Consider the following 18,959-nt stretch of genomic DNA (forward strand, 5'->3'; position numbering starts at 1 on the left):
ATTTTTTTTATATATTTATAGAAACTGAATGTAACAGCAGCTTGAAAGCTTTGCTTCTGTCCTCTTTTGGCCCATATGCCTTACTAGGCCTTATCTGTAGTGGCCAGACGAGTGTTTACTTCCACAAAGCTCTGCCTCTAAATAATTTGAAGTCTGAGGCAGCCAAGAACAAGTCAACTTGTTAAAAAGGCACCGGGCAGTGTTTCCAAAGCCAGCTGAGACTCACAAACTTTAATAGCTGTGACAGACTGCAGGAAAGATAAATTCTTGGGGCCTGGAATATACAGATATCCAGGACCACATCCCTCTGGAATCAGGGTTAAGGGCAAATTCCAGTTTTCCCCCATGTTTAGAGAAAATTAGACTGTTCCTCCAAACCTCATTTGCCCCCAAAGAACAAATGAGCATGGAAGGGGACTCTGGTGGCCAAAACTCACCAACCAAGTAGAAGGTGAGCAAACTGAGGGGAAGCCTGTACCTCTGGGCCTCACCTCTGCCCCTCCCCTCCCAGGGGCTCTTGGCAGGTCCCCCACTGACAAGTTAGGCTCCCCTGGCCTAAATGAGGGTCAAAGATGACCCAAACACCCTAACTCAGGACCCAAGTTCTTAGGAGGCAGACACTATACCTAGGCCTGTAGTGACTGGCCTGCGTTCCATTCCCGTCCCAGCACACATCTGTCCTACGTGACCTCCTACTTTCCCCAGCACAGGGCCTCCCGCACTTAGGTCACCAAGCCCTGGTGGCTTCAGGGTCACTGAGATTAGGATCCTCCTCTGCCCTCTCCCATACTCCTCCATTATTTTGAATAGGGTATTTATTTATTTATTTATTTAACATTTATTTTTGAGAGCGAGAAAGACACAGCACAAGCAGAAGGGCAGAGAGGAAGACACCGAATCCAAAGCAGGCTCCAGGCTCTGAGCTGTCAGCACAGAGCTGACACAGGGTTCGATCCCACGAACTGCAAGATCATGACCTGAGCTGATGTCAGAAGCTTAACCAACTGAGCCACCCAGGTGCCCCTTGAATGGGACATTTCAACCTAAAACCTAAAGTATAAACATCATTAGATTTATATGCATCACAGGTTGAATTGTGTTCCTATGAATGTGATCTTATTTGATGATGGGTCTTTGCAGATATAATCAAGTGGAGGTCCTTCTAGAGTAGGGTGTGCCCGAATCCAGTTACTCGTGTCCTTCAAAGAAATTTGGACGCAGAGACAGATGGACAGATGGGAGGCTTTGTGGAGATGGAGGCAGACTGGAGTGACGAGTGTCAAGAATTGCCAGCAACCACCAGAAGCCACAACTGTCCTTCCTCCCCCAGAGCCTTCAGAGAAAATTATGTCCCTGCTGACACTTTGATTTGAAGACTCTTTGGCTCCAGAACAAATTTCTGCCAGAGGCTACCTAATTTCTGGTCACCGGTTGTGCAGCCCCAGGAACCTACCACAGTGCACCAGAAACATCTGCTCTTTTAACCCTCACCATCGCCCTAGGAGGTGGGGAATATCCCGATCCCCGCTTGACAGGAACAGTTGCAAAGTGTGTCTAAATAAGTAGAGGACCAGGCTTTCCATCTGGGCCACCTAGATCACAGCCCGTATCCTTAACCAGGAAACCAATCTTCTTTCTGCTGTCTGGATAAATGTATGGCTCCTTCCGAAGTTGAAAAGTTGATAGAAAAGCCTGGGTACCCAACTCGGGTGGCTACAGTAAATAAAACAAACAATAACATGTGTGGAGGAGGATGTGGGGAATCAGAACGCTTCTGCGCTGCTGGTGGGAACGGAGGATGGTCTGGAGTCTGGGAGTTTCTCAGACGGTTAAATACCGCCACCACTTGATCGTGCAGTTCTCCTCCTAGGCACATACTTCCAGAAGAGCAATGAAAAGCTAGGTCCACACAAACACTTGTATGTGAACGTTCACAGTGGCATTATTCCTAAGAGCCCCAAAGTGGAAACAATTCAAGTAGTCCTCAACTGAGGAATGGATAGTACGATGTTATGTGGCCACGCACACAACAAAGGACAGTGCTGAACGTGCCACATGGATGAACCTCAAAAGCGTTACGCTAAGCGAAAGAAACCAGATGCGAAACTACAAATTGTACGACTGCATCCATAGGAAGCACACAGTAAAGGCAAGTGATGGACGGAAAGCGGATCAATAGCTCCCAGCGGCTGGGGCTCAGAATGAGATCTTTAAATCTGAGATCTTGGGGGCTGAACGTGTTCTAAAACGGATCCGTAGTGATGGTTGAGCCCCTCAGTGAAGTTACCAAAAATCACGGATTGGTTTATTTGAAATGAGGGGATGGTACAATGTGTGAAATAAAGCTTTTTAAAAGATGTTTAGGTCGAAGGACGTATATGGGTCAAGAGCCAGCCGCCTTGGATTAATTTGGTTATTTTAGAACACAGAGGGGACACTATTGAGGTTTTCCAAACAGTTGTCAGTGATAAAGTGCTTCACTTTATTTACGTGAATTTTAGCAGCAGCAAAAAAAAAAAAAAAAAAAAAAAAAAATGCCAGAACAATTCAGAATTAAAACAGGGCGGAGGTCAAGAACAAAAAAACCTTATTTGGACACTTAGAGGCTAAGAAGCCACTGTCTCCACTTCTTTAGAGGCTCTCCAGGTGATTAAGTAACCACCAGTTAAGTAACAACATCTTTTTTCCCCTCGTCCTAACAGCACCCCGGACACAGCCTTCAGCCTCGTGACAAGGACCCCTCTCCCGGCAGATGGGCTTCCCCCACTGGAGCGCCTCGGCCGTAGCGCCAGTCCGCGGATTCTCTGGCGGTGCGATTCCTTGCCCAAGGACAGATCCAAACGGCAGCCTGGTGTAGGTGGGTGTAGGTGAAGCGGAGCCACCTGACAGAGCTCTCTCCAGAAACCCCTTTTTAAGAAGTCCTGCAGGATGGGCAAACCCTCTCCTAACTCCTTAGCGCGCGGTATGCAACAGTAACACCTCTTTCGGGAGATCCTGAAGGCTTGAGTCGGGCCCATCTATTCTCTACTCAAACTGGGTAACTGAAGGTGACGTAGCTGCCTGGCTTTCCAGACAGGACATCCTCTAACTCCGGGACAGTGAGACGGAGCAGCCCTTGGCAAGAGCCGGGCAAGGCAACAGAGCCCATCTGTCCCCAGGCCCCTCTCGGTCAGGACTTCAGGCCCATCTTGGCCATCATCTCCTCGTAGACCGTCCATGCCATTGCTGCCATCAGAGTTCTGCGGAGGGCCCGGGGAACGCCACCTTGGAAGAAGCCACGCAGCCCATAATCCTACAAGGAAAATGAACGTCAACAGTCTGGAAGCAAAGCGGCAATACAATGAACACCCCTAGCACACAAGAGCGAGGGTCTCCATTACCCCATTGTTGAGTCTTCATTTTCAGACTTTTATAGATAATGCCAAGAGTATGAATAATGGACCCAAGAAGGCAATGAACTTGAAAAGGTTTTTTTTTGGCACAGTTGCGAAGCTTTCTTGCTTTATCCAGGGGAATGCGTTTCTCGGCTGAAAATCTTCATCAAGGGTTGCCGTATACCGCTGTGCAGCTTACACAGCTCACAGAGGCACCAAGCGCCAGCTGGTGGCTGAGTCGCAGACCTCGGTCTGCATGCCAAGCCCTGGGCCCTGGCCCCAGGCTAGAGGAAAAGGTGCCTTTATGATGATTTGTCTGCCTGGAGGGAGCTTCTTTCCATAGTTTCGTAATATAAAAATTAGAGACAAAACGCCTGTTACTCCTCTAGAGCAAATTTCTAGAAACAAAATAATGTGTTTGTGGGGTTTTTTGGGGACTCTGGTTCCTCTAGGTCCTAGATCGGATGACTAGACCTTCCCTGCTCACCTGATTCAATAGGTAAGGGGTGGAGCCCAGCAATTCCAAGTTTAACGAATATAACTGGTTGTCCTAATGTAGTCAGTTTCCCCCACCCACCACCAAAAAATCCCGGCAACCAACCATAGGTTTTTAGCAGTGATTTCAACGTTGGCAACACCTTGGAATCACTAGGGAACTTAACTACTGATCTGGGCTTCACCTCCTCCCAGGCATTCAGATATCACCAGCCCAGATTATGATCTGGAAGTGAGAACTTTTCTTTTTTAGTTTGTTTATTTATTTTGAGAGAGAGAGAGAGAGAATGCAAACCAGGGAGGGTCATGGAGAGCGAGAATTCCAAGCAGGCTCCACACCACCAGTGTGGAACCCAAACTCATGAACCATGAGATCATGACCTGAGCCAAAATCAAGAGTTGGACACTTAACCGGCTGAACCACCCAGGCGCCCCAGGGAGTGGGAACGTTTTTAAAGCTCCCTAAGTGATTCTAATGTGTAAAGGGCACAAGATACTGCTCTAGAGAGAGCCGCAACCCCAATAAGAACCAATATTTTCTCCATAGCCTTACTTTGAAAATGAGGGTCACCGCCTGGCCAATCCACCGAAATTTCATTGGGGTGAGCTGCATATGAGTTTTGATGACATCCGCAGGTTGAGTTACCAGGGAGGCCAGAATACCAGCAAAGATCCCACAGCTGAAATTTACAACAGGAATAAGGACTGCATCCAACTGGTCTGAAATAGGACAAAGGCAACATTCGGTTACAAATAAATCCCACACTCAACTCAGAAGTATCCCTACTAAGTTGACCACTAATCCTTCCCCAAAGTTAGAAGGATGTAGATTCAGACAAGGTTAAGAAATAGACATTTAAAGGTACACTATGTGTAGATGGAGTAGTGGGAGTTAAAATTCGCCTTTTTTTTTTTTTTTTTTTTTACAACTATCGCCATCATAATTCATTCGGGCAACAATCACGGGCTAAAACATATGAATGAAAGGAACAGGATGTTTTATATAGATGTATACAGACTCCAAGTATCTCCCTACTGAGACGCTTACAAATGACAAAAAAAAAAAGGGAGTTTTCAGTGGAGACACTATCTTGTCCAAGTGATAAAAAGTTAGTATCGCCCACAGTGGGTCAAACCAATGTCATGAGCTTCCTGACATGGAGATATTTAAGGGTAAAGGGGCATCACTCCTGCGACTTGCTCTTAAACAGATGGGAATAAACAATTATACATATAGAGAAATCAAAAGCGTACATCCAAGCTCCCTTACTGCCCTAACTTTCCATGGCAAAATGAAGGCTGTGACCTGCAGTGTCACGGCCCCCGGTGCCTTGGGCGGAGCAGGAAGCCTCCCAAAAAGCACCCCAACTGTACTTGATCACCACCGTCATGATGGCATGCCAGCTTTCCCACTTACGTGACCTTGGTTGCATATCCTTTCTCGAATTATCCAGAGACCCCTTATTGAACACAGGTTCATGCCACAGAATGTGTTTCCATTAGCACCTGGCTCCACTTGGGTGAACGTTTGCTGCCCACTGATTGTGTCCTTGTCGTATCCAAATGAGCATGCTGGTGGGGTGGGTCTGCCAGAACGCCTGAGGTTTGGCACCTTTCTCTCCACCCCAACAGAGGCTCAAAACCACTCTTAACTGGGAACACAGCATGAAATGGTACTTTCCTTCCAGCTCCTACCCTACTGGCGTTTCCCAGACTTGTCTGATGAGAATCCCACCAACTGCTTCTTGAGGAATAGACTCCCAGGTCTTGTTCCAAAGCTTCTGATGCAGGAGGCCCTGGGCAGGACCCAGCAATCTAAAGATGGGGTAACTCTGCAAAGTATTATGGCAGGACTTCTGCAAAACACGCTTTACTTCACCGCCTACCCCACTCAAGAATTTTAGTACTACCAGTACTCTGCCGTAAGAGACTATAAACTGGAGAGGGCAGGGACCAAGTCCATCATGACCACCACTGCATCCCAGCACCTGACATGGCTCAGTTCCTAAAACTCTGCCAAGAATCTGGAGTCGCTAAGAACGTTAAACAGTGTCACACAGCAGAGGAAGCAGGGAGGATCTGCGGTCTCGGAGCTCTCTCTTCCCCACCACACCTTCGACCGTCCGTACCGTGGGTCATGATGTTTTTGGTCTGGTTGTAAAACATCAGGTAGATTCCAGAAAAGGGTGCGTCACGAAGAAGTGTTGCTGTCAGGCCACTGAAGAGTCCCCGGTGCCCCTCACTGCGATAGATGCTCTTCAGGGCTGCGTAGATGCTCTCATAGCCATACCTCCCGCTCTGCAAGGGAAGCACAGGACCAGTGGCTGGCAGGGCGGTCCCGGGCTGGCATAACGAACCAATGCGACTCCAGGGTATGTGGCATTACCGGGGCACCGGGGGCTCTGGTTCCCACGTGGCTTAGGTTCTCTGACCACAGCAGCCTCTATTTTCGATTCTAAATCGGGGGTGGACATCGGAAGGCGGCCCAGTGCCTCTGGTTACCCAGCCTTGAGGCCTAGAGCAGTCAGACTCACCTCGTAACGGGTCTTGATCACAGTGATGGGTGACATGCAGACGCCTGCAACTGAGCGAGAGCCCACTCCCAGGATGACCGACTCCAGGGCGGTTGGTGGATGGCCTCGCAGAAAGTACTGCTTCAAGGAGTAGAGGGTGCCGAAGTAGATACCAATGCCGGGGACACACCTCACAATGGACTGCAGAAAACGTCAGAGGGGGGAAAGAAGTCAAAGGCTGACACGGTAAGACACCGTCTTAGCCGGCTTTTCCCAAAACAAGGCCAAGGTTTGCGTGCCAGTAGTCGACTGAAGGTGCGGAGGGACACCAAGAAGAGAAAGGGGAAGTGAGAGGCAGGGGGAAAGGCGGCCGACAAAGGGCGTGTTCCCTAAGCCACTACTGCCCCGGGCAACTCAATCCCTTTGGGGAACTCTGGGAATCTTGGTGTAGGGCGCCTCCCTGTTACCCCGCCATCTGAGGAGGGTGAGTGAGAGTTTTAAGTATCCACTGCCATCTTCCGTCGACTAACGGGCTGCTGCGGGCCTGGGTGAGCATTAATTCCCTGGCACTTCCGGCAAAGTGACTTCCGCACTTCCGGCAAAGTGACTTCCTCATTTCCGGCAAAGTGACTTCCTCACTTCCGGCAAAGTGACTTCCTAGGGCCAGGAAAGCCGGCAGGTGAAGAAATGCAGGTGTGGCCAGCGTGCTCTGAAGGGCAAGGACAAGGACATGCTGGCAGCTGAGGGCACCAGCTGCATCTGCTCTGCCGCTTGCCCCAAGGGCGTACAGACGTCCCATTTCCTTCCCTGAGCCCTCAGAGCTAGCAGCCGGAGACCAACCGAGGACCACGTAGGACGCTCACCTATCCTAACGAGAGGATACGTGAGGTGCATGAGAAATGGCTGGCTATTACAGCAAAGGGCGCAAGAGAAGACCCAAAACGCAGCTTACGGGAGACATCCCTTTCCAAAGGCCCAGAATGCTCTCCGTGCGAACCACCTTCAAGAGAAGAGCCAGCATCCCAACACGCCCGGATCTGAAAGCAGACAGAACGGAGACACAGAAGAAAAAAAAATGACTTAGACCCCCATCCTCGTAAAAGAGCTCCCCACCCAAAGACTGCTTTGCAGGACGTCTTTCCTAAGAACGCTCGGGAGTCTCGGCAACACCTCTCGGGGTAACTCCGAGTTCGGCTACGTTCGTGGTTTGGCGCGTACATGTCGATCTGTCCATTCACACTGGAAGGATGACCTCCCATTTTGCATGCGTGTCGTATACTTCCCACAGTGCCAGGCCCAATAGGGGCATAAAAGAGACACTTATCGTTTGTATTATTTCCAGAAAACCACCCACACTTCTAGTACCAGACAGCACAGTTAAAACATTACAGGCTAGCTCGAGAAAATGCGAATGTCCCCCCCATTCAATTAACAGGAAATGTCGAAGAAAAGGTGGGGCGAAAAGTTGGGCCTGGCCTGTGTTTCTCTCGAAGCATCCAGCAGGATGGGCGTTGACTTAACATCGCTGAGAGGCACCGGTGTCTGAGAGAAGTTGTTGAAACCAGTTCCTCAAAGAAATGGGGGGCGGCAGGCCTTACCCGTGGGCTGGGGGCTGGAGAGTCTGCAGGCGAGTTTTGAGGAGGTCTAGGGGCTGGAAAAGGAGGGTGGAGCAGGTCCCACTGATGGAGCCACACAGGAAAGCTTTGATCACCGGATGCAGCTGCAGGGCAAGAGAACGCTAGGTCAGCAACTTTGTCGCCATGGGCCTCAGCCTTCTCCACCCGAGACCAGTCAACTGCTCTCTAGGGGTGGCTTAGAAAACCGTCCGGTGGTGCTCTGTATTACCTTCCCACTTCAGAGAAGGGAAAAGTGTTCCCAGGAATGAACAGCGCTGGAATGTTGTGCAGACCATAATATCCTGCTGTTGGGATCTCTCCAGCCCTAGTGCTGAGAAGGAGCCAGGAACATCCTGCGGAGCAATGTCTATCCACGTTCATCTGTGAATCGGGCCCCCAACCACACCTCCCTCGGTCTAGCTAGAGACAAGTTATTGGCCATCTCCTTATCTTCACAGAGCAAAATCAACTGAAGGGGAGTGTCTGAACCAAGGTCACCGGGGTCTCTTGGTTATCAAACCTGTAGATATTTATAGGAGCAAGACAAAGAAATGAAACCGCAAGTTCAGTTTCAATGTAAGACATGGGCTGCTTCCTGAAAAACCTATGAACTTTCTTAACTTAGAGTTTTCCCTTTCTCTCTCCTATCCACGCATCTCCCTGCCACCTAAGCAGATCACAGACAGTGCAGTAGACCAGCAGCCACCCCCGGGTTTGGTGGCTCTCCTTTAAACCAGGACAGTCGCACACGCTGGCTAATCTAGAGGCACCACCAGAAGGGGCAAGGGCTAGATGTACTTCCTCTGAGCCCGACACACTAGAGGTCTCAAAGCTTGCCTCAGAATCCACTCGATCACAAATGTGTGAGAAAGGCACTTTAAAAAACCCAGCCACGGAAGAAAAGGCCTCTTTTCCGAAGGAGACACTGGGCAAACTCCATCCTAAAAGACCTTCCTTCTCTCTCCTCATTAAATGGCATTTGCACTATTATTTTTCAATAAATGGTACGCTGTGGCCCTAAGACACTATTAAGATGAGGTCACCGGTTATACACACATAGCCACCAACCCAGAACGAAAATGTTTGGAACCTGTGGTTATTTGTCCCCCAGGGGACAGAGATCACTCCACGTTTCTAGCAGACGAGCAGGTCTCCCATGATAACTGAACCCACTTAAGAGACGAAAGTAGTTCATATGATAAATACTGGAGGTTATAACTCTGTTCAAACGGCTTGCAAAATATTGAAGGGGTGACAATTAGTAAGACAACACGTACGACCAAGCAAAATGTATACCTCACCAGTCTGCCGGCACACCATTCCCTGTCCCGCAAGAAGGGGTGTCCTGCTCCTTCCAATAACTTGGAAGCCATGTGTAAAGGGCACAAGCTACTGGCATCCTCTACTTTGCCTGGCAGTGAGCTTCGAACCCCCGTCTTTCCAGCCTGATGCCACATCACCTCCCCTCCCTCTTGGCTGGTCACCCCTCAGCCCCCACGACTTGCCATCCAGCTAAAGGTGCCCCTCTCATGCTCACCAAGGATCCCTTTCCCACCCTGGGCCTTCTCTTACTCGGCCTCCTCGGGGATGCATTTCAAACAGCTGGCTGCCTCTTGGTTTTCGGCTCCCCTCGCCTTTTCCCTCAGCCTGGGTGGTGGTGGTTCCTCTTATCTCCTCCAGCCACAGCCCCTAGGGGGCCACCTCACCCACACCCACACACCAACGCCCACGGCCCTGCCCAGCACTCCCCCCAAACGCCCCCAGGCATCTACAGCTCACACTCCAAAATGGAAACCCAGCCAACCAACCGTTGCCCACACTCTTGTCCCTACTCCACCCCACAAGATATCCCAGCAGCACATTTGGGAGTCGTGTAAGACTCCTCAGCAAATGCAGAAGGAAATGGCAGATAAAATTAAATTTCCTTATAACCTGCAGCCCATTGACAGTTGAGGCCGGCAGAGTTCTCCAGGAACTCCCTGCGGTCTTAAAGATGTTAACACTTTGCTGGAGGGAAAAACAACCCTGGCTTGACCACAGCTAGGCCTCCAGGCTCCGGTGCGCCTTTTTGCCCTGAAGATGTCTCAGGAAATCTTTCTTGGCCGTCAGGTCCGGACCCCACCACCGCTCCCGCTCCAAAATCCCATTAGCTGTACCGACTGCTTCCGGACTGAGTCCGGCTGATGACCCTCAGTGTCCCCAGAGCCTGCCCCCGTGGATCTCAGTGGCCTCCTCGGCAACCTCCAGCCTCAACCCTATGAAGCCACCCTCCCCTGAACTGGAGAAGCACTGGATGAGGCATCTGTGCATACCACCTCAAGATCTCACAGCCCTTTGAAAAGCTAAATCTTTAAACCCATTTTACAGACGGAACTGGAGATCACAGCGGTTATGAATGTGTCCTAAGTCACAGGGTTTGAAGCCACTGGCTAGGCTTACAAGGCCTTCCGTGAATCAAGGGGCCCCTGCTTTCCTTTTTGGCCTGTGTTCTCAGCCTCCTCCTCCCTCTTGCATAGGGCGCAGCCGGAAGGGATCCTCTGCCTTCCTCTAGCCTCGGAAAACCCCATCCTAGCTCCTCTGGCCTCTGATTCATCCGGGGAGGGGGGCCTCTGCCCAGATCTCCCCTGCTGTGGGAAAGCCCCGAATCCCCGCCCCCACTGGCATTCAGGCTTCTCCTCCAATACTTCCACTGCACCTGAGCCCACCTCCCTTGGGTCGAGGACAGAAGAGGCCACTAGCTGTCCTGTTCACGATGGTACCTCCAGCACTGACCACCAAGCCTGGTGCACAGTCAAAATGGGGCCCCACAGCCAAAAATGAATGAGTCCTGTCGTCTACAGGAAATCTGCATATGGCTCTCCCTTGAGCACAATTCCATAGGATGAGGCTTAGTGGGTTCTGCCCGCCCCTTCCCAGGACAGGCTCCCTTCAGCCCTCTGCTCCAGTAAGGCTGTAGGAATGACAAGGCGCTTACAGCTTCTGAGAAGTTCTCGGTGTGGCTTCCCCAAGGCTCTCACAGGTCTTGTATGGAATTTGTTTTCAGGCTGCTGTCGTTCACAGGCTTGCTCCATGTACACCCCCTCCCCCCACCGTAGCAACTATTTTATGTCTTTATTTTCACAGCGCAAAGCTTGGAGATGTTATTGGTTTAATAAATATTTGAATGAAGAATAGAGTCCGTAACTTCTTTAACTTTGTAAACTTCCAGGTCCATTAGCACACAGCAGATGCTAAATATATACCAGTGGTATAAACTAATCTCTAATAGTTAAAACACACACACACACACACAGGTAGCAGCATTATTTAAAAAACAAAAACCAAAAAACAGAATTGGGGCACCTGGGTGGCTCTGTCCTTTGAGAATCTGACTTCAGCTCAGGTCATGATATCACAGTTCGTGAGTTCGAACCCTGCCTCCGGCTCCGCCGTTAGCCCAGAGCCCGCTTCAGATTCTCTGTCCCCTTCTCTGCTCCCTCCACCCCACTCACACTCGCCCTCTCTCAAAAATAAACAAACGTTAAAAAAAAAAAACTAAAAAAAAAAAAAAAAAAAAAAAAACAACCAGAATTTACACTTTTCATTTGAATAGGCTTAAGATATTGTCCTATGGCAGGCACATCCTTTGAAGGCATGTTTGATTTTCTTTTCAAGTTATTCAAGTTAAAAACAAGGAGTAACAATTTGGTTTTTTGAGGAACAGGGGCAAAAACAACCAAATGATACACAGTACACAAAAGCCTAAGCATAGGAGCGCCTGGGTGGCTCAGTCGGTTGAGCATCCAACTTCGCTCAGGTCATGATCTCGCAGTTCTTGAGTTCCAGCCCCGCGTCGGGCTCTGTGCCGACAGCTCAGAGCCTGCAGCCTGCTTCGGATTCTGTGTCTCCCTCTCTCTCTGCCCCTTCCCCGCTCATACTCTGTCTCTGTCTCTCAAAAATGAATAAACGTTAAAAAAAATAAAAAGTACTTAAACAGATAGTAAATAGATTCCCCAAGCAATTTACTCCCTTTTAAAAAACTAAATCGTAAATCCAATTCAGATCTCGAGGTCAGAGCTGAAAGGAGATGTAGAACCCCAGTGGTGGCCTTTTTTAAGGATTAAAAAAGAAACGAAACAAAACACCTCTGACCCCGCCCGCCAGAGCTAGTAGACGAAACCGCAACCTCAGGGTGAGGGCGGACAGCGCCCCCGCCCCTCCCAGCGCTAAACCACGAGGCTTCCCGCCTCCACACCCCGCGAGCGGTAACTCCGGCGGCCCCGCCTCCGTCTCCACCAATGGAGGCCCGGCGGCACGACCACTGCAGCCAATCCAGACGCAGGGGGCGTGGCTCCGCGCCAGGCCTGCCGCTCTAGTTCCCCGCCGGCCGGGAAGTGGAGCCCCAGACCGTGATCTCCCGCCCGAGCCGCGGGCGCAGTGGACCCACGTCGCTCCAGCATCCACCTCTTCTCAGGCTTGTTGCTACCAGCGGTCTTTGCGATGGTCCAAATACCTGGCCGAGCGCCCACCCCACCACGGTCACTCTGGGAATCGAACTCAAAAGCAACGTCCGGTAGCGCTCTCACGTCGTTCAGTGTCGCGCGGGCACATTCGCCGACACCCTCAAGACCCCGGCAATTCCTTGCCCACTCTACCCAGACATCAAACATCAGCGAGACCTTCGCCAGCCTGTCCTAAGGAGGGCTGCAACTGCTCTCCTCCCTCGCCCCACCCTTTTCAATTCCCTTAGTCAATCCATCCCTCCTGCGCCACGTCCCCAACCTGTTCTGCGTGCATCTGGAGGGCGGAAAAGGCTCCCAGAGGGCCGCTGACCCTTGGCAACCTCCAGAATATCCCCCCCCCCCCCCCCCCGCCACGAGCCAGCGGTCCCGGAGCGGCCAACCCCTGCCTCCCCTCCCCGCAGTTTACCATAAGCGTCTCCACCCTGTCTCCGACATCTTGAGGCTGCAGCAGCGCCGGGCGTGACTTCTGAATCATTGGAGACGAGGCCGGCAAGTGCGCCGGGCTCAGTGTGCCGTCAGTAGGAGCTCGGGCCAGCGCTGGCGACCCCGGGGGGCGAGGGTGACGCGGCCGCAGTGGTGGGGCGCCACGCAGTCAGGCGGCGGCTCTGCCGTCCGCGCCCGTCGGGGGCCGGGCCCGCGCTCCCACCGCCCCTGCGTGGCTAGGCGCGCCGCACCGGGAACTTCTCGCCGCTCTTCACTCGCTCCGCAGAGGCCGTGGCTCTGCTCTCCCGCCCATCCCGCCCTGTAACACGCTTCTGGACCCCAGAACAGGCAGGATGCACCGGGGAGGGCGTGGAGAAAGCCGGAGGAACTGCACGGAACCGTGGGATTTCGCTTCCGGGGTTGGACGCCGCCGGTCTGGAGCGCGTGAACGGGTTCGCCTTAGTGCCACCTAGCGGAGACGTCCAGAACTGCAGGGCCCGCGGTTGCCCTGAGCTTGAAGGCGCGTCTGCGCGGAGGCCTCCCTCCAGCTGCAAGGTCTGGTGCGAGATTTGAGCTGAGCTGGTTTGCAGTAGAGACTTGCCCCTGCGCCATAAGGTAGCCTGTAGCCTTCCGTGCCTATTGAACTTCAAGTGTGGTTCGTGTGCTTGTGGACCAGAATTTTACATTGTATTTAATTTTAGTTAATTTGTATTAAAAAACGGAAGCAGTGTGGAATAACTTTCCGTTAAACACTTTATTGTCTTGGCAGACGCACGTTTCCTCTTGAACGCTGGAAATGTAGCCTAGGAATTGACCAGTGTTGTTAAGTAATCCGTGCACCACATTTCAAGACTTACAGCAATATGGTAAAATAACTTATTAATAATCGTTATATTATTACGTTATAATAATTATATTATTATTATATTAACCTGATATTTTGGATATATCAGGTTAGGCATATTATTAAAATTAATTTTGCATGCTGCTTCTTCCATTTTTTTTTTTTTTTAACATTTATTCATTTTTTGATAGAGACAGAGTGTGAGCAGGGGAGAGACAGAGAGAGAGGGAGACACAGAATCCGAGGCAAGTTCCAGGCTCTGAGCTGTCAGTACAGAGCCCGTCACGGGGCTGGAACTCACGGACTGTGAGATCATGACCCGAGCCGAAGTCGGACACCCAACCGACTGAGCCGCCCAGGCGCCCAACTTTTTCTGTTTTTTAATATGCCTACTAGAATTTAAAATTACACGTGTAGCTCACACTACATTTCTTTTGGACCACACTGGTCTGGATGTTTCAGATCATGGTTTATCTCTCATCTGGACTGTGGGAATAACCTTTATGGTCTCCCACCTTCCCATTATTCCTTGTCTGGGAGAGACATGGGAAAGTATTGCTACTGGGTTCCTGACACTCCTGTTGAAAAAAGCAGGCACACAACTTCAATGTACCTGGTTACCTGCAGAATAACTTTTCATGACAGTCTTTGCTACTTTCTAGCATTCATTCTCCACTGGGGGGAAATGTAGGTCAGGAAAGATACTTATAATTCAGGGAGCAAGATGCTGTTATTTTAAGGCTTCATTTCTGTGTTATTAAGGCACAAGGAACAGCAAGAAAGTAGTTCTTTATCTCCAGAAGGGATTAAGCAAAGCATAAACATTAAAAAATTACATATACGGGGGCACCTGGCTGGCTCAGTCCGACTTCGGCTCAGGTCATGATCTCACAGCTCATGAGTTCGAGCCGCATTGCTCTGTGCTGACAGCTCAGAGCCTGGAGCCTGCTTCCAATTCTGTGTCTCCCTCTCTCTCTGCCCCTCTGCCACTCATACCCTCTCTCTCAAAAAACGAATAAATGTTTTAAAAAACGTAGAAATACATATACAAATCTGGCTGGTGATTGTTAAAAACTTTCCTATCCCTCGTTCTAAGGGCAAGGCTCATTTTCTTTGTGCAGTGTCAATATCTAAGCTAAAACTTTTATTTTTAAGTAGAAACTTAAAAAACAATTTTTTTAAATGTTTATTTATTTTTGAGAGAGAGACAGAGCCAGAGCATGAGCAGGGGAGGGGCAGAGAGAAGGAGACACAGAATCTAAAGCAGGTTCCAGGCTCTGAGCTGTCAGCACAGAGCCCAACACGGGGCTTGAACCCAGGAACTGTGAGATCATGACCTGAGATCATGACCTGTGAGATCATCATGAAGTCAGACTCCTCACCGACCGAGCCACCCAGGCGCCCTGAAACTTTTATTTTTCACTAGAACTCACACCCAGTGCAGAGCCCAGCGTGGGACTTGAACTCGCAACCATGAGATCAAGACTTGAGCTGAGATCAAAAGTCAGACGCTCAGCTACCTGGGTCACCCAGGTGCCCCTGAAACTTCTTTTTAAAAGAACAGCTACATTTTCCCCCAGAGGGCAAGGGTTTCTACTTTTGAGAAACAGAGTGGATTGGTGTATTTCAGAGACTGCTGTTGGCCACTCTGGGAATGGGGGCCCAGAGTGAAAGCCTCCTGCCCGCTGGCTGTCCTACCACCAGCAGGTGGGCTTGGTTCCGGGCTCAGAAGAAGTGGGCTGGCTTTCAAGCGTGGTACGTGCCTGCCAGCTTTTGCTCCTCGGTATCTGTTCCCGCCACACTCCCAACCCTGGAACCCAGAGTCCTGCCCCGCCCCCCAGCCCCTCCAAACCCCCTCCCATGTTCTTGGAGATTGGGAAATGTATGAGATAATGTGGAAGAAGCATTACCCATTAGCAGATGAGGAGGGTTTTGGAGCAATACTTAATGGCAGAACTTGGAGCAGTGAGTTAAAAAATAGAAGAAAAATATATGGTGAAAACATGGTGTGTGACCTGAGTTCAAGACAAGGTCATTGGGGCGCCTGGGTGGCTCAGGTGTTTGGGCGTCGGACTCTTGATTTCGGCTCAGGTCATGATCCCAGGGTCTTGAGATCAAGCCCCGTGTCGGGCTCTGCGCTAGGTGTGGAGTCTGCTTAAGATTCTCTCTCTTTCTCCCTCGGCTCCTCTCCCCAGCTCGTGCTCTCCCTCTCAAAAAACAAAAAAAAAATAAAAAAATTCCAAAAACGAGGCCATTAACATCAGGCAAAGCTTTCCTGACTTGTTTGCAGTCAGCGGAAGGTGATTTTTGCTTCTATGACCTAACATCCCCCAGTTACACAGTAAGTCTCCCAAACCCCATCTGGCCCCTTTTGCTGAGTTGGGTGTTAAGATTTCATGATGCTTGGGGCACCTGGGTGGCTCAGTCGGTTGAGCGGCCGACTTCGGCTCGGGTCATGATCTCACGGTCCGTGAGTTTGAGCCCCGCGTCGGGCTCTGTGCTGATAGCTCGGAGCCTGGAGCCTGCTTCGGATTCTGTGTCTCCCTCTGTCTCTGCCCCTCCCCTGCTCATGCTCTGTGTCTCTCTGTCTCAAAAATAAATAAAGACATTTTTTTTTTTAATTTAAAAAAAGAAAAAGATTTCATGATGTTTTCCCATCCCGATGACTGTGGTCACTCTCTATCCAGGTTACATAACACCCTCTTAAAGTTTTATTCACAAGTTTTATTGACATCTGGAGTTTCCACCATCCAAGAAGGAAAAGCCTGGCATAAGCATGGGAAACTGGATGGGAGAGACAGAATCTGCTCCCAAGGCAGCTTTGGTTCCCTGCCCTCCAGGCCTGGAGGAGACGAGCCTTCCAGGGCCTTCCAGGGCCTTCCAGGGCCATGCACCTGTGTCACTTCCTTGGGGACAAGGTCGCTGGAAGGGTGAAGAGTCCATAGTGAGTTGTCCCCCATGCTTCTGGGAAAACCAGCTCAGGGAGACTTTTCCTGTCTGCCTGGAGCCAGAGCTGTTTCTGGAAATGTCTAGATTCCCTTTACTGTTGTCAAAGCAACGAGCCCCCTTTTGCCCTTGGAAGCCGGGAGGGGGTCAAGAGGGGAGACATGATGCACGTGGCAGGCCACAGTCCCCTCCCCTCTGATGTGGAAAATATTGAGGTTAGGAGCCCACAGTCAAGAAAGAATTCTTTTTTTTTTTTTTTTTAATAAATTTCTTTAAATTCAAGTTAGTTCACATACAGTGTGGTACTGGTTTCAGGAGTAGAATTTAGTGTTTCATCTCTGACTCACAACACTGAGCGCTCATCCCAACAAGTGCCCTCCTTCATGCCCATCCCCCATTCAGCCCCTCCCCCCACCCTCCTCCCCTCCAGCAGCCGTGTTTGTTCTCTGTATCTAAGAGTCTCTTAGGATTTGTCTCTCTCTCCATTTTTTATCGTATCTTTCCTTCCCTTTCCCTATGTTGTGTGTCTTCAATTCCACATACTTCTTGGGACGCCTTCGGTGAGAAGAGATGGTTTTACTAAAGCCTGGGGACAGGACTGGTGGGCATAAAGAGCGGCGCTGGGATCACGAGGAAGAGTCGACTATAGACTTGAGAGTCGGGGGAGGCACAGACAAGGGGAAGTTTCCAGACAGGCTTTTCATAAGCTACAGAAGACCTAGGGGGTCCTGGAGGCCCAGTCAGCCTCGAGCCAAGGCTGTTCTTCCCCCTCGCAAAGCATTACCAAAGAGTGAGGGGTTCCTGGAGAGACATGGCTGCCTTGGCTGTTTGCCAGTGGGTTGCGGGTTATAAGGAAATGTAATGACATCTCCGTGTCTTTTGCCTTTGTTCCTCACGTCACCTTCCATCTTCTTGAGCCTCTTTATAGCCAGTGGCCTCCCAGAGAGGTGAATGGGTGTTACGATGGTTCCATGGCATAGCCCGTGGAGGCTCCTCTCCATTTGAACGTCCCCTCCCATCCCAAACGGTCTGAAAGATCATTCTTCAGAATCTCCAAGGGCCCGGTGCTGCCCTCAGCAGTGGCAGAAATCATCCTCTGTGCCTGGTCTTGAAGATGGGCACAAACCCGCAGGGGGAGAAAAAGATTCTAATGGCTTTCCCAGAAGCTCTGGCAAAGAGAATGGTCCTGTTGCTGTTTTGGGCTTCGCCAAGAGAGAAATACCTTTCTTCCTCCCGTGCCAGTGATAAAATCATGAACTGGGGTTTGTGAGCAAATGGCTATGAAAGAATTCTTAAAAAGAACTTTTTTTAATGTTTATTTATTTCGGAGACAGAGAGAGACAGAGCATGAGCGGGGCAGGGGCGGAAAGAGAGGGGGACACAGAATCCGAAGCAGGCTCCAGGCTCCGAGCTGTCAGCACAGAGCCCGATGTGGGGCTCGAACTCACAAACCGTGAGATCATGACCTGAGCAGAAGTCGGTAGCTCAACCGACTGAGCCACCCAGGCGCCCCAAGAAAGAATTCTTGAGACGTCTTTGGTGCAAAAAGGTGATTTTATTTAGGCCCGGAGACAGGACCTGTGGGCAGAAAGAGCGGTGCTGGGGTTGTGAGGAGTGACTGATTACATGCTTGTAAGTCTGTGGAGGGCAGGGGGACAGAGATAGAGTTGGTTTCCAAGGACTTTCTGGATGCTGATAGCAGGATCTCACAGGACCCCGAAGATTTAGCCATTGTTAAGATAAAGTTGCCTTTAGTTTTTAATGACGTGGCAACATTAAGGCATCAAGGCAGCCATAGACTTCTTGAGGAGGGTCACACGCTGTGGGTCTCTGGCATCTTTCGGTGGGCTGCAAGCTGTAAAGGGACTTAATTTAAGCTACAGTGTTCGGGCCTTTGTTTCCCTCATCACCTGCAGCCTCACCAATGAGTGGAGGATGACCGGGCTAGGAGACAGAGCAATGCGGTACAGCTATTCATGGGCTGGTCTCCGAGAAAGCAGTGAAACAGTAGGCTGTGTGTGTGTGTGTGTGTGTGTGTGTGTGTGTGTGCATGGAGTGCCCCTGCAGAGTGGGAGTCCTGGGATTCTACTCCAAGGGCCGAGATATCAGGGGCAACGGAAGAAAGAAGCTGTAAAGCAAACCCAGGCTCTGTGGCATTCCGTGTTGAACCATCCTGTGGGAGCCACAAACCTCTCCCTCAACATTGCCACGAACCGTTTCCCCGTCTTCTGCACCCATCAAGCCCC

The 18,959-nt window shown here is 50.6% G+C and overlaps 1 protein-coding gene across 2 annotated transcripts; it reads right to left on the reverse strand.

Annotated features, from left to right (window-relative positions):
- Positions 1-422: 422 nt before the first annotated feature.
- SLC25A38 (solute carrier family 25 member 38) lies at positions 423-13,319 on the reverse strand. 2 transcript variants are annotated; one of them, XM_049628966.1, is made up of 7 exons: positions 12,907-13,319; positions 7,981-8,102; positions 7,335-7,419; positions 6,404-6,583; positions 5,999-6,167; positions 4,423-4,589; positions 809-3,292 (listed from the first exon to the last, which is right to left on the reverse strand). In XM_049628966.1, the coding sequence occupies exons 1-7, from the start codon at positions 12,973-12,975 to the stop codon at positions 3,170-3,172; spliced, it is 915 nt and encodes a 304-aa protein (XP_049484923.1). In that variant the 5' UTR covers positions 12,976-13,319; the 3' UTR covers positions 809-3,169. The 2 variants fall into 2 exon arrangements, with proteins under 2 accessions (XP_049484924.1, XP_049484923.1); XM_049628967.1 differs by lacking the exons at positions 7,335-7,419; positions 12,907-13,319 and adding an exon at positions 8,228-11,504 and having other exon boundaries at positions 423-3,292.
- Positions 13,320-18,959: the final 5,640 nt, after the last annotated feature.

Source organism: Panthera uncia, chromosome C2 (assembly GCF_023721935.1).
Source record: "Panthera uncia isolate 11264 chromosome C2, Puncia_PCG_1.0, whole genome shotgun sequence".
Taxonomy (NCBI): Eukaryota; Metazoa; Chordata; class Mammalia; order Carnivora; family Felidae; genus Panthera; species Panthera uncia.